Consider the following 16,175-nt stretch of genomic DNA (forward strand, 5'->3'; position numbering starts at 1 on the left):
GGAGTACAGAGGAGGAACACCAGTGAGACAATGGGCAGGATGGCTCATCCATTCAGCTGTTGCAGCCTCTGCACAAACACTGTTTGTGTGATGTATCTAGAGAGAAGTCACAGGGAAATTCTTGGTTTATCCCTCAGTTTCCAAAGTAAATGCCCTACATGCTATTTTGGCCTTCCAGTTTACTAGTCTTAATTGGGGCAAGATGCCTTTAGTTGAACTCAACAAGCAGACTTGATTCACTTTTAGTGCATCCCAAACTTCTTTTCAACCTACTTCTGAACTTTGTTCAGAAAATGGAAGCTGAAAGTTAATCAAGATGGTGGTTGGGGGAGGGGTAGCTTGGTCAAATAGAAACCTTTTTAGAAGCCATCTTTGGAAACTCAAAGCCATGAGCTGTTTTTGCAGTCAGGAAGTCAAATGGCTAAAAGAGAAAAGTGAGCTTACATCAATTCTTGTGTTGATGGAGGTGAATATGGGGATGTTTTAATAACCAAAGTCTACTTGTAAACAGAATATCCGGAAGTCACTCATGACTTTGGGAGGCTGGTGGAAACAGATATGATAGTAGCAGTTCAGAAGCATGAGAATGTGGGCAATCGAGGGATATGAGTTGTGCAGGCAGATGGGGCTAGTTTAATTTGGCCTCATGTTCAGCACAAATACAGTGAGCTGATGATACCAACAGATTTGCAGGTGAAGTGTTGCCTCACCTGGAAAGACTGTTTGGTGCCCTGAATGGAGTTGAAGGAAGAGCTGAATAGGTAGGTGTGGCAGTTCTTCCGCTTGCAATGATAAGTACCAGGAGGAAGATTAGTGGTGAGGGACAAATGGACAAGGGAATCATCGAGAAAGTGAACTCTGTGGAAAGTGGAAATGGGGGGAGGGAGTAGATATGTTTGGCGGTAGAATCCTGTTAAAGGTAGTGGAAATTCTAGAGAATGATGTGCTGGATGCGGCAGCTCATGAGGTGGTAGGTAAGGACAAGAGGAACACTATCCCCATTAAGGCAGATGGGGTAAGTGCAGATGTCTGAGGAGTGGAGGAGATGCAAGTGAGGGTAGCATCAATTTTGGAGGAAGGGAAACCCTGTTCTTTGAAGAAGGACATCTCTGATTTCGTAGAAAGGAAAGACTCATACTGGGAGCGGATGCAGTGGAGTGAAGAAACTGAGAAAAGGGAATATCATTTTTACAGGTGATAGGGTGGGGAGAAGTATAGTCAGGATATTTGTGTGAGAGACAGTAAGTTTGTAAAAGATATCAATAGACAGTTTGTCCCCAGAGATGTAGACAGAGAAATCTAGAAAGCAAAGAGAAGTGTCATAAATTGATGGGCTCAGCATCAGTGCATGGAGCAGCACCAATGCAATCATCAATATAGTGCAGAAAATGTTGGGGAGCATTACCGGCAAAGGCTTGGAAAATGGACTGTTGCACATAGCCAGCAAAAAGGCGAGCATTGCTGGAACCCATACAAGTGTCCATGGCTACCCACTGGTTTTGAATACAGTGGGAGGAACAGAAAGAGAAATCGTTGAGTATCAGAACCAGTTCTACCAGTTGAAGGAGTGTGGTGGAACTGGTTCGGTCTGTTGTCAAGAGAAAAGTGGAGAGCTTTCTTGATGGGGGATAGAGACTGGACATCTGTGGTGAAAATGATGTGATCCGAGCTAGGGAATTGAAACTGGTGAAGAAATTGTGAGCATAGCTGAATTACTTATCACAGGATACCCAGCCTCTGACTGTTCTTGTAGCCACATTTCTTGCATGTCTGAATACTCGGTAAGACCATAAGAAATGGGAGCAGAATTAGGCCATTTGGCCCAACAAGTCTTCTCCGCCATTTCAGTATGGCTGATCCAATTTTCTTCTCAGCCCCAATAAGAACATAAGAAATGGGAGCAGAAGTAGGCCATCCGGCCCATCGAGCCTGCCCCGCCATTTAATAAGATCGTGGCTGATCTGTCCGTAAACTCAGCTCCATCTACCTGCCTTTTCCCCATAAACCTATCTAACTGTTTCTTAAATGTATTCAGTGAAGAAGCCTCAACTGTTTCCCTGGGCAGAAAATGCCACAGATCCACCACTCTTTGACTAAAGAAATGTCTTCTCATCTCCGTTCTAAAAGGACACCCCTCTATTCTGCGGCTGTGTCTTCTGGTCTTAGACTCTCCCATTGTAGGAAACTTCAGTGGATGGTAAGTTAATGGAGAAGATCCTGAGAGGCAGGATTTTTGAACATTTGGAGAGGCATGATATGATTAGGAATAGTCAGCATGGCTTTGTCAAAGGCCATACGAGCCTGATTGAATTTTTTGAGAATGTGACTAAACACATTGATAATGGTAGAGCAGTAGATGTAGTGTATATGGATTTTGATAAGGCATTTGATAAGGTACCCCATGCAAGGCTTATTGAGAAAATAAGGAGGCATGGGATCCAAGGGGAAATTGCTTTGTGGATCCAGAACTGGCTTGCCCACAGAAAGCAAAGAGTGGTTGTAGACGGGTCATATTCTTCATGGAGGTCGGTGACTAGTGGTGTGCCTCAGGGATCTGTTCTGGGACCCCTACTCTTCGTCATTTTTATAAAAGACCTGGATGAAGAAGTGGAGGGATGGGTTAGTAAATTTGCGGATGACACAAAGGTTGGAGGTGTTGTGGATAGTGTGGAGGGCCGTCAGAGGTTACAGCAGGACATTGATAGGATGCAGTACTGGGCTGAGAAGTGGTAGATGGAGTTCAACCCAGGTATGTGTGAGGTAATTCATTTTGGTAGGTCAAATATGATGGCAGAATATAGTATTAATGGTAAGAGTCTTGGCAGTGTGGAGGATCAGAGGGATCATGTCCATAGGACACTCAAAGCTGCTGCGCAGGTTGACTCTGTGGTTAAGAAAGCATACAGTGCATTGGCCTTTATCAGTCGTAGGATTGAGTTTAGGAGCTGAGAGGTAATGTTGCAGCTATATAGGTCCCTGGTCAGACCCCATTTGGAGTACTGTGCTCAGTTCTGGTCACCTCATTACAAGAAGGATGTGGAAACCATAGAAAGGGTGAAGAGGAGATTTACAAGGAGGTTGCCTGGATTGGGGAGCATGCCTTATGAGAATAGGTTGAGTGAACTTGGCCTTTTTTCCTTGGAGTGTTGGAGGATGAGAGGTGACCTGATAGAGGTGTATAAGGGAATGAGAGGCATTGATCACGTGGATAGTAAGAGGTTTTTTCCCAGGGCTGAAATGGCTAGCACAAGAGGGCACAGTTTTAAGGTGCTTGGAAGTATGTACAGAGGGGATATCAGGGGTAAGTTGTTTTTTTTATGCATAGAGTGGTGAGTGCGTGGAATGGGCTGCTGGCAACGGTGATGGAGGCGGATACAATAGGGTCTTTTAAAAGACTCCTGGACAGGTATATGGAGCTCAGAAAAATAGTGGGCTATGGGTAACCCTTGGTAATTTCTCAGATAAGGACATGTTTGGCACAGCTTTGTGGGCCGAAGGGCCTGTATTGTGCTGTAGGTTTTCTATGTTTCTACATCCTTGCCACATCCACTCTATTGAGGCATTTCACCATTCAATAGATTTCAGTGAAGTCACCCCTCATTTTTCTGAATTCCAGTGAATACAGGCCCAGAGCAATCAAACACTTCATATGACAAGCCATTCAATCCTGGAACCATTTTCGTGAACCTCCTTTGAACCCTCTCCAGTTTCAGCACATCCTTCCTAACATAAGGGATCCAGAACTACTCATAACTCACTCACTTGTCTCCTACTAAGGTTTAAGGATTGAAACCCAAACTGAGCCTTAGTGAGTAGCTTATTGGTAGGTACTATATATCCTGTGTAATTGTACTGTCAATGACGGATGCTATTGTTTCGCTCATGATTAAGACCAGACTAATTGAGTAGTAATTGGCCAGTTTGAATTTGTCCTGAATTTTTGTGATTGGAACATGCGTAGACAGTTTCCAAATTGTGGGGTAGATGCCAGTGTTGTTGTTAGATCAAAGCAGCTTGGCTAGAAGTGCAGTTTATTCTGAGCACAGGTTCTCAGTTCTACAGTTGGGATTGCTGTATCCAGTGCTCTCAGCTACTTCTTGAAATTTTGTAGAGTCAGAGTTTCCAGCCCAAAAACAGGTCCTTTGGGCCAACTCATTCAAACTGACCTCAGCTGTTTCCCTGATCTAGTCCCATTTGCTGAGACTCAAGTGACTGAGAATGGAAAAAAGTTGAGCAGCTTTGGACTTTATTTGTTAGAACATGGGTGTGTCCCCCACTCGGCTTGCCCGCACATTCGTCTAGGGGAATCAGCTTTCGGCCCCGCCAAATAGGGCATTCAAGTTTGGGTGGATGCCATGTATTGTACCCCAGTACAAACTCACAACGCAAATATCAGACAGTACACAATAAGCGATTAAATGATTACACTTTATAACTCTTATTTTGTTGTGTGGTTAGTGGAGAAACAAAATATAAAAGACAAAAGGCACCACTCAATTAAAGTTAACAGTTTGTGCACAAAAATCATTGGAGCTCACGCCTCTGGTGTTCCTCCTTAAATGGCCTCCGCCGAAACGCCGCCAACCTCCAGACCCTCAAATTCCCGTAGACTCCGTCCGGTGGTCACCGAGCGCTCCCCGCACTGGTTCTTCCTCCTCACTCGCCTCGACCGAAAACGCGCCAAAAACTCGGTTCCCAGACATACAAGATAGAATAACATCTCTCCTGTTGATTAGCTATCCGTTATCTGTAGTTATAACCCAAACATCACTGCTACAGAGAAAGCATTACATCAGCAGTTAACATTACAGAGAAGCCATTTCATTAGCCTGAGCAGTTAACATTACTGAGAACCCTACAGGTGAAAGAGGGTTGATTTTATAGGGGTGTATAGAATCATTCAAGATTTTTTAGTGTCATTTCCTGTATACAAATGTAACAAAATAATTGTTACTCCAGATTGGATTCAGCACAAAAATAACGTAATCATAAAAACACATACAATACATACAAATGCATAAGATAGCTTATAAACATAGATTGATTACATGTCCATAAAGTGACACCAGGCACAGGAGTTATCTGTACAAAAGGTAGCTTACATGAAGTGATAAAGCAGTGGTGGTTTGGGGTATAGAGGGTGGAGATATTGAACAGCCTTACTAGTTGGGGTAAATAACTGTTTTTGAGTCTGATGGTCCTAGTGTATATGTTACACGACTTCGGTGGGAGTGGGACAAACAGCAGGGCGTGTGGAATCCATATTGATGCTGCTGGCTCTTTTCTGTATACATGTCCTTGATGGTGGGTTGACAGGTACTTGTGATACCCATTATAAAGCCTTCCTGTTCACTGCAGTGCAGTTTCTGTACCATGCAGTGATGCAGTGTGTCAGGATGCTCTCTAATGCACATCTGTAGAAGGATGTGAGTACAGACGTACATAGTCCAGCTCTTTTCAGCCTCAGACAGAAGAGGTGTTAGTGAGCTTTCCTGATTATGTGAAATGTAGTCCGGGACTATGAGAGTTTGTGTGAGATGTGCACTCCCTGGACTTTGAAACTGCTTCCAGTTTCTGCTGCTGTGCCGCCGCTGTAAAGGTGAATGTGAGTTGTTCTATAGTCAGAATGATTTTATTCAGAATAAAGTCATTCTTGCATGAGAGCATCTTTTTCACCCAGAGGATGGTCAGTATCTGAAAGGAAGTGACTGAGGCAGGTACATTAACAACATATAGACAGTACTTGTACTGGTACATGGACAGGAGTGATATTGGCCAAACAAGAGCATATGTGAGTAGCTCTATGGGAATCTTGGTTGGCATGGACTAGTTGGAGTGAAGGACTAGTTGGAGTGAAGGCCTTGTTTGAATTTTGGGTTACTCTGACTTATCCCTCACTGCCTGTTGCAGAGGCAGCTATATCCGTCAGGGCCAGTTTGGTCAGTATCCCTTCCTTTGGCACTCTCAACACTCACCTCATGGAATGGACTTCCAACATCTGAATATCACACCTGATTATAACCAAAATAAAGAATTTTCTAGAGCAGAAGAGGACTTCGGAATCATTAAATGCAGCAGTGTACCTACCCTAGAGAATAGGGGCTTAGTGGAAGTGGAATATGTGCTAAGGTACCTAAATCTTCACTGAGCTGGTCATTGAATCTTCCCATTGACTCCATCATTATGGTCTTTGAACAATGGTACATGAAGGAAACACTTCCCCTCCGATACTTAACAGGATTCCACCAACTTTATCTTCCTGCTAACTTAACATAACTGTTGTGTTGAACATCTGTTGGGCCAAATGGCCTGTTTCTGTGCTGTGTAGCTCAGTGACTTCACAAGATGTCGAAGTGGTTGAGAGCACTGGATACTGCAAATCTCAGCTGTAGTACCGATAGCCCGTGCTCTGTTATGAGCTGCACCTCTGTCCAATTACAACTCACAATATGGAGTTGGACTCTGGCAAGTATAGAACAGCCACCTGTTTGGTACATTATCAGTGGAAATACTGCTTTGCACAATGACTGGCAAATGTGCATCTCCATCAGAGAGTTGAGGTTTCAAGCCCCACATCAGACACATGACTGGAGGATCTTGGCATGTTCCCAGTATAGTAAAGATAGAGTGTTGCATTACCGGACAGTTGACCAGGGAATCCGGGCTGACATTCACCACGGTAGCGTAGGCTTTTACATCTCACTGTGTCGGAGTTCAGAGTTCAGTCCTGGTGTCCTCTGTAAGGAGTGTGTGTCCGCACTGTGGAATGCATCGGTTTTCTCTGGAGATCCAGTTTCCTCCCAGACTCCAAAGACATATTATTTGGTTAGTTAATTGGTTGTTGTAAGTTGTCCCATGATTAGATTAGGGTTAAATAGCAGTTGTCAGGGGTTGTTAGGTGGTGCAGCTCGAAGGGCCGGAAGAGCCTATCCCGCACTGTATCTCTAAATAAATATGGTAGTGAAGGAGGGCTGCGTTAGTGGAGATGCTGATATTCAGATGAGATGTTAATCCAGCGCAATGTCATGTGGTTATTATATAAAGTCCTTCATCACTATAATGAAGAGAAGCAAAAGCATCATGCCCAGATTCCTTGCTAATATTTGTAACTAAAACAGAATGACTTAGCTAAAGAAATACTTTTGAAAATTGGTAGCTGTATTACAATTAAAATTTTCACTTGCTGAGCAAGTACTACAGAATGTGCAGAAATAGTGACAAGCATTAAATAAATGCATATTCTTAATACTTTAGACCTTGGCAAATTGTCCTGTAACAGAACTACTAATCCTTATTCTAACTTAGTTTGTATTAAACAATACTTTTGTCCTGCCTCTCCTCCCCGTAAAACAAATCTATTAAGTGGATTAATGGGCACGCAATAAAGTGTTACCTAGTTAATGTCAAATGCATTTCACACTGGATTTCTCTGCGTCCCTTTGTCTGTGTTAGAGAAACCAGTAATACCTCTGACTGTGGGTTTTGTCACTGCACACAAAGTAGGGCCACTCCTCAGTCAGTACCACTGCTCATTAACCTGCCCTTGGGAGCTGGAGGACTGAAGCAAGCCACTCCTTAAAAACAGCACGTGAATTGATTAGGAATGCAGGGCATTTGAAGCTTCCTTTCTATCGTTGCCGCTTCCTGGTTTATACAGTGAGTGCATAAGCTATAGTCAGCTCTGGAGGAGAGAGAGTGAGAGAGACAGAGAGAGAGAGAGAGAGAGAGAGAGGTGTGTGCTTTGTGGAACAGGTGCCTTGAAAATCAACAAGGAAAAATTCTGAAATCAGCAGACAATTTGTCTCTCTTGAAGAACCTGTTACTCCTCTCAAGGGACTCGAAGGTACTTACAAGAACTAGTCAACTGGATTCAACTGCACATGCTCGAATCTAAAATCCAAATGACACCTGCAACGGCTGCAGTCTGAAGCAGGAAGTAGTCGGCTGATTCTCTGGCTTCCCTGGAGTGAATTGCCTTGTGGTTGTGCTACGTATAATTTTTTTTGTTGAGAAACAAGGACTGAATGTGAAGAACCTTGGAGTGTTTGTGTGCGAAAGTGAGTGTGTCAGAGGACTTCCTCTGAAGCCTTCGCCTTCACAGTTGCTGCCCTAGAAACCTATTCAAATGCAAATGTACAAGGTATCACTCTTGAATATCTAACTGTTCTGCGAGCCGTGTTTCTTCAGGGAATAATGAAGACATCGAGGTAACGAGAGCGCGCAGAGGTTACACTCAGCCCTCCCATCAGCAGAAACAAGCAGGAAGTGGTCAGCACACTGAAGTCAAGGATCTCCCTTTCATTGGGCGCGCTTATCTCGAGAGAAGAAGATGCATTTCATCACTCTCTGACTTCCAGAATGTTTACAGAGAATTGGGATCAGGCACAGGTGGAGAAAGAGAGCGAGAGAGTCTATAGTTAATAGGGCCAGCTTTGCAGAGGTCTCAGCTGCCACCAGTGGAGCTCTGTGCACTCAGTGATAATGGAGTCTGACCCGTAGCTCACTCTTCGAGTAGGAAGAGGGACGGATTTTAATTAGTTTGTCACCACAATTAGTTTCAGAACAAAGTGGATGCAGTGTGGACTCTTCATTCTCTTACAAACTTTCCCTGCATTCAGGGGGGACATTCTCTTATTTATTTAATTTATTTTTATTTAACATTTTGCATCCAAGATGATGGAAGAAGTTTCTATAACAGTAGCCTATGATGCTCATGTCTTCAGCCAGATGGATGAAGAGGACACCTTGGCTAGCATGGTCGCAGTCACAAAGCCCAAGACCATGGTAGGTTGATGCAAGCTTAGCTTGGTCAGTAAGGCAGAGCAGGAGTCAAGGAGGCAATTTACGGTGAGATGGGATGTGAAAGTTGCCCCCAGTACTCTGTGCTTTCAATTTTTTGTCTTAATTACAAATGTATTTCAAATGTGCCTTATTGGTTAGGAACCTCTTGGGTATCCCAAACTCCCCCTTCACACTCCTGTATTCCAGTAGCCCCAACTCTAATTTCTATTTATGGTGTAATTTTGTAGAGGTGATGTGGGTGTTCTGATTCAGTTGGGGGTGGGGATGGGGGGGGGGTCGTCACAATTTAATTGTGGCAGTTGAAGAATACGAACTCAGAAATGAAAAGCTGCGGTCAGTAAAATTGACAGTGAAGTGGTCAGATTCACCAGGAAGAAAATCCATTATCGTTAGATGAGACAGTGCATATGCAATCAGCCTTGCACCCTTTGAGTTGCTCGGAAGTCACCCATCAGTTCAGCCACAGACAAGTACTGGCCTTAGCAGTAATGCCCACATTAGTTTACGGACAATTGAGACCCTGTATGGAGGCAAGGGAGGAGGTGAATGAGCTGCTGTAACATTTGTCACTTGCAAGGATATGTGCCAGGAGGGAGATGAGTGGGGAAAGACAAATGGACAAGGGAACCACAGAGAGAGCAATTCCTATGGAAAGCACAGAGTAAGAGGGAGGTAAAGATGTGTTTGGTGTAGGATCCCATTGAAGATGGTGGGAAGTTGTGGAGAATGATGTGTTGGATGCATAATACTGATGGGGTGTGGTGCTTCAGGTAATATCTGCAGGACTGAGTTTAGCCTTTTCAGTGGATGAACTTATTTGATGAGAGGTCATTACCCAAAAATATTATCTGTTTTCCCATAGATTCTGCCTGACTTTCAGTTAAGTCCCAGGGGTTCAGATGTTTCAGTGCTTTAGAGGATAACACCAAGAAGAGTGAATGCCATCTATAAGAATTAATGTCTCCCGGAGGTGATTACAAAATGCAGCTGTTGAGATGATTTCATTAACCCACTTCATGGATTCAGTTGCACATAGAGTTTTAAGCCCAGAAACAGGCCCCTAAGATCATAAGACATAGGAGCAGAATTAGGCCATCTGGCCCATCAAGTCTGCTCCGCCATTCAATCATGGCTGATACTTTTTTTTCCTCCTCCTTAACCCCAGTTCCTGGCCTTCTCCCCTTTGATGTCATGTCTAATCTTGAACCTATCAATCTCTGCCTCAAATGCACACCAACGACCTGGCCTCCACAGTTGTACATGGCAACAAATTCCACAAATTCACCACCCTTTGGCTAAAGAAATGTCTCCACCTATTAGTTTTGAAGAGGCACCCCTCTATCCTGAGTCTGTGCCCTCTTGTCCTAGACTCTCCCACCATGGGGAAACATCCTTTTCACATCTACTCTGTGTAGGCCTTTCAACATTCGTTAGGTTTCAATGAGATCCTACCCCCCCCCCCATCCTTCTGAATTCCAGCGAGTACAGACCCATCAAACATTCCTTGTATGATAACCCTTTCATTCCTGGAATCATCCTCGTGAACCTCCTCTGGACCCTCTCCAATGCCAACACATCTTTCCTAAGATGAGGGGCCCAAAACTGTTCACAATACTCAAGGTGAGGCCTCACCAGTGCCTTATAAAGCCTCAGTATCACATCCTTGCTCTTGTATGCCAGACCTCTTGAGATGAATGCTAACATGGCATTTGCCTTCTTCACCACTGACTCGACCTGCAAGTTAACCTTTAGGGTGTTCTGCACAAAGGACTCCCAAGTTCCTTTGCATCTCAGATTTTTGGGTTTTCTCCCTGTTAAGAAAATAGTCCACACATTTATTTCTACCACCAAAGTGCATGATCATGCATTTTCCAACATTTCATTTGCCACTTTCTTGCCATTCTCCTAATCTGTCTAAGTCCTTCTGCATCCTACCTGTTTCCTCAACACTACCTGCCCCTCCACTATTCTTCATATCATCTGCAAACTTGCCAACCTTTAGCCCATCTCTTCCATGGCAACCAAGTCTACTTGAGTTCGTCTCGTTCTTCCATGGCAACCAAGTCTACTTGAGTTCGTCTCGTTCTTCCATGTCTGGCCCATATCACTCTAAATTTTTTCTATCCATATACCTATCTAAATATCTTTTAAACAGAATAATTGTACCCACCTCTACCACATCCTTTGGCAGCTCATTCCATATACCCACCATCCTATGTATGAGAAAACTTGACACTCCAGTCCCCTCTAGATCTTTCCCCTCTTGCTTTAAACCTATATAGTTTAGACTCCTCTATCCTGGGAAAAAGACTATAACCATCCCCCTCATGATTTTATAAACCTCTATAAAGGTCACCTTTCAATATCCTAGGCTTTGGGGAAAACAATCCCAGTTTATTAACCTCTCTTTAGCTCAAGTGCCACTAGAGACTAGGAATGGAAAATGTTTTTCTCTTTGGGACCTCATCAGAAGTATTACTCAGTAAGATTAGGGAAGACATTAGTAAATAATGGTCAGCAATGGTCACAACACTGAGTGATAGAGTGGATATTCTCTTTTTCACCTCCAAAATAAAACACAGCAGATGCCAGAAATCTGAAATAAAACTAGCAATACTGGAAGTCCTCAGTATGTCAGGCAGCATCTGTGCAAAGTGAAGCAGAATTAAATGTTCAGGTTAATACCCCTTCATTAGAACTGGGCAAAAAAAAGTTTGAGAGCATGTTTCAATCTGCTTTGTAACTGAGGAGAGATGAGAAGGTGAAAAGCGAGACAAATTGAATGATAGTACAGGGTGCTTAAGGGATTAGTAGCGAAGAATTGTTCTACAGGAAGAGTGATTGGGGGGAGCAGAATAACTACTTGAAATGATTAGATAGAAAATTACTAATGCCAGCATTGTTTTACCTAGAATTCCAGCTCATGGTTGAGCCAGAAAGTGATATTTGTGCAGAATCAGAAGATGAGCTGCTGTTCCTTGTATTTGTGTCAGCTTTGTTGGAACAATGTTGGAGACAGAGGTCAGAGTGGGGAGAATTAAATTATAGTAACTGGAAGGAAAGGCACTGATATTTCTATTGCCTTTCTCAGAATGACTCAGCTGAAGAAATACTTCTGAAATTGTTGTCATTGTCATATTGTGGCATTTATGCATGACCAGGTTTCATTGACAGCTGTGTGACAGTGACCCATGTAAAACCTTTCCTGTGGTGCCATTTACCTTCTTCATCACCCTTTCTTTCTGGGACACAACTTTCGTGTTGATGTGAAGCAACCTCCAAAACAATGACAGAAGATTGGGTTACTGCAATCCCACTCCAGTTAATGGGTACCAAGTCCTATGCTCACGGCCCATGGTCACAGATTTCTCACATATTCCACCGAGGTTCAGACACAGCTGGATCTGCAGCAACAGAATTTCTCTGCTAGGCAACACAGCTTAGGTAACAAAGCTATATGCAGCCACAACAATAACTAGAGTTGTGGAGTACATTTGTGGAGAGTCTGGTGAATAACTAATCCATCCCAATTACTACTTTGTATATCCATTATAATAACCCCAACACCAGCCTAAATACAAGTACTCTGCAAAATCTAGATATTGAAGCTGAATCTTTAATCTGAAAATATGTTGACACACATTCCTGGGGATTAACTGTGCAAAATTCTTGCACTTGCATTCCATTTACTATGTTTAAAGTAACCTGGTAACTTGGTTTCTTTGTTGTGGTTGACTGATAATCGGACTGTGTGGTTAATGATTCTTTTATACTTAGCTTTCTGGGTGGAGTTAAGTTAAAGGCAGGACAACAACTCAGTGGTGGATGGATTGCAATCAATTTGTTAATCATGGTATCCTTGCAATTTCACTTGTTTGCTGGTGTGACATTTTCTTTCCAGGAATTTACCGACTCTGCTGTCCTGAATTTTAATATGAAGTTGCTGCCATTAACTGTTTCTGTAAAATGGTCTTACAGTTAGTTACGACATACTAAAGTTCTTGGTAGGAAGTGGGGGAGCCAAAATTCAGTGTCATTATTGTGACATAGTTTATATGTCTATGTTTCTGTATTGAGTCATGAAACAATATAGTGGACTTATCCAGTATGTTTGATTCAAGCTAATACTGCATGTGTAAAGCAGAGACCCTTGGCTGCTGATCAAACCCTCTTCACATCACTCTCTGCGGTACTCAGTAGACAGTACTCTTCCCTAATTGACCTGTTGTGGGTAGACCCTCAGCACTGCACCGCTGCCTGAAGTGCAATCAAAGGCACCATTTTCCCTCAGAGGTGGATGCTAGAGATACCACGGCCGTCTTTTATCAGACAGAACAGATGGTCTTGCGATGTCTGTCACATTGCTTGTTTTGGCAGATCGCTGAATCAAACTTTCCTGCATATTTGTTTATAATACAATGGTGACTTTATTTTCTCTGTTGTGGGAATCGCTGCATGATTTGTTGCTCATCTCTAATTGCCCGGAGGTGGAGGTAGTGGTGGTAATCCATCCCTTTGAAATATTGTGGCTTGTGTTCATCATAGTCCAGCTCTGTAGAAGGCACATTCTGCAGCACAGTTACATAGTTAGGGTGGTAATTAGCTAGCCCTATGCTGAATGGTGTGAGCTTCGACTGTTCACTCAAGTCAATTACAGAGTATTTCAGCTTTCTCCTGGATTCTGCCTTGATGATGGAAAGGTTTGGTATGTCATGAGGTGGTTCACTCTCTGCAAATGCCACTGGAAGTTTTCTTGATTTTTGAACACTGCTCTGAGGGCCCTTGTTTAATATATTTAAATAATGTATGTGTCACTCAAGTATCGGTGGCATTATCCTCACATGTGTTCCACCATTAACATTCTGGGGTTAACTGTTAACCAGAAATATATCTGGACCAATACTGACTATAGGAACACGTCAAAGGCTGGCAATCAATGGTAAGTGACACAACTCCTGACACCCAAGCCTTTGTCATCTACAGTTACTGTACAAAAGTCTTAAGCACATATATATACCTAATGCACCTAAGACTTTTGCACAGTATTATATTTGTCAACATGGTGAGGAGAACAAGTTTGTAAATATGGTGAGAGCAAAGGATATTGGGAATGGTGAGGGTGGAGCACTGCAGGAGAGGTGTGGGACTGATGACAGAGAAGTGCCAGGGAGCAGGTGCAGATACACCCGGCCCTGAGACAAAAGACAAGGTAATTTGATTGCAAGCAATTGGTTTATTGATCATTACAGAATGTCCCTCTTGTGCTTCCGGCTCCCTTCCCCTCTTCATAACCATGATTCCCCTCTTCCTGTCCCCTCTCCACTCTCAGTCCACAATAGAGACTCATGGTTTCTATGGGAGAGGAGGTCACTAAACAAACCATTATCCATTATGGACAATCTGGCAGATCCTCTCCATGACATTCTGAATAAGCAGCAGAGCACCCTTTCGAACAGACTCGTTCAGCTCTGCTGTCATAAGGATTGTTACGGAAAATTGTTCCTACCAAATGCAATAAGCATATACAAGTCCATCTCTGTGTGACAGGAGAATATACATCAAAATACAGTAGTCTAATAGTCAGTCTTATTATTTTTATACACTTAATGCACATTGGTGAATTATTGTGTATATTATTTTCTGTACTTCTATTAGTTAAGTATGCACACTGTTAGTGAAAGAATTTTCCACTCAGGATTAATAAAGTACTTATTATATTATCAGAATTAGGTTTATTATCACTCACATATCTTGAAATTTGTTTTGTTTTTTGCGGCAGCGTTATAGTGCAATACATAAAGTTACTGAAGTACTGTGCAGAAGTAGCTATTGTATACAAGACCATAAGACGTAGAAGCAGATTTAGACCATCTGGTCCAGAGTCTGTTTCGCCATTCAATCATGGCAGATCCTTTTTTTCTATCTCCTCCTCGACCCCAGTTCCTGGCCTTCTCCCTGTAACCTTTGATGCCATGTCCAATCAAGAACCTATCAATCTCTGCCTCAAATACGCCCAACGACCTGGCCTCCACAGCTGTATGTAGCAACAAATTCCACAAATTCACCACTCTTTGGCTAAAGAAATTTCTCCGCATCTCTGTTTTGAAAGGGCACCCCTCAATCCAGAGGCTGTGCCCTCTTGTCCTAGAGTCTCCCACCAGAGAAACATCCTTTCCACATCTACTCTGTCTAGGCCTAACTTTCAACATTTGAAAGGTTTCAGATGAGATACCTCCTCCCCCCATCCTTCTGAATTCCAGTAAGTACAGACCCAGAGCCATCAAACATTCCTCATATGATAACCCTTTCATTCCTGGAATCATCCTTGCGAACCTCTTTTGGACCCTTTCCAATGCCAACACATCTTTTCTAAGATAAGGGGCCCCAAAACTGTTCACAATACTCATGTGAGGCCTCACCAGTGCCTTAAAGCCTTAGCATCACATCCTTGCTCTTGTAATCTAGACCTCTTGAAATGAATGCTAACGTGGCATTTGCCTTCCTCACCACCAACTCAACCTGCAAGTTAACCTGCAGGGTGTTCTGCACAAGGACTCCCAAGTCCCTCTGCATCTCAGGTTCCTGGATTTTCTCCCCATTTAGAAAATAGTCCGCACATTTATTTCTAATACCAAAGTGTATGACTATGCATTTTCCAACATTGTATTTTGTTTGCCATTTTCTTGCCCATTCTCCAAATCTGTCTAAGTCCATCTGCATCCTGTTTCCTCAACACTACCTGCCTCTCCACCAATCCTCATATCATCTGCAAACTTGGCAACAAAGCCATCTATTCCATTATTATCATCATCATCAGGTGTCGTGCCCAGTTTGAGCATTGACTGCCATGGCCCACACACTCCAGTTCTCTGGCTGCTGTCTTCATCATCATTTGTCTTTGTCTTCCTCTTGCTTTCTTCCCTTCAATCTTTCCCATAAATACCATGCATTCTACCTCCTCTTTCCTAATCACATGTCCAATGAAGTCACATTGCCTTTTCATGATCTCATACATTATTCCTCTTTTTGTTTGCTCTGTTCATGACATCCTCGTTAGATATTAGTTTCATCCATGATATTCTTTGCATCCTCCTCAAAAACCACATCTCTGCTGCTTCAATTCGTTTCCTCATGTTACTAGATATTGTCCAACATTCTGAGCCATAACATAACTGGATAAACATAACATTTCAGTACTCTGAGGCAGGTTGTAATGCCTAGTTTAGTATTGGTCAGTATGCTCTTCATTCTCATAAAGGTGTCTTTTGCCATCCCTATTCTTCTTTCGATGCCCATGTCACACCTGCCATCTGATGTCACCCGGCTTCCTAAGTAGCAAACGTTCTGTACTTGTTTCCCCGTTTATTCTCAGC

General features: G+C 43.0%; 1 protein-coding gene across 7 annotated transcripts in view; it reads left to right on the top strand.

Moving 5' to 3' along the window:
• rabgap1l (RAB GTPase activating protein 1-like) overlaps positions 1-16,175 on the top strand; it is a 586,024-nt gene that overhangs the window by 513,123 nt on the left and 56,726 nt on the right. Inside the window, exon 1 of one of the 7 annotated variants that reach the window (XM_063063658.1) lies at positions 7,078-8,784. The exons of 5 other annotated variants lie outside the window; for them this stretch is intronic. In XM_063063658.1, coding sequence (XP_062919728.1) covers positions 8,674-8,784 — 111 coding nt within the window. In that variant the 5' untranslated portion in view covers positions 7,078-8,673. Of the gene's footprint in view, positions 1-7,077; positions 8,785-16,175 lie in introns of those variants that run through there. One more of the 7 variants, XM_063063657.1, reaches the window with a different exon arrangement.

Source organism: Mobula hypostoma, chromosome 12 (assembly GCF_963921235.1).
Source record: "Mobula hypostoma chromosome 12, sMobHyp1.1, whole genome shotgun sequence".
NCBI classification, from domain to species: Eukaryota; Metazoa; Chordata; class Chondrichthyes; order Myliobatiformes; family Myliobatidae; genus Mobula; species Mobula hypostoma.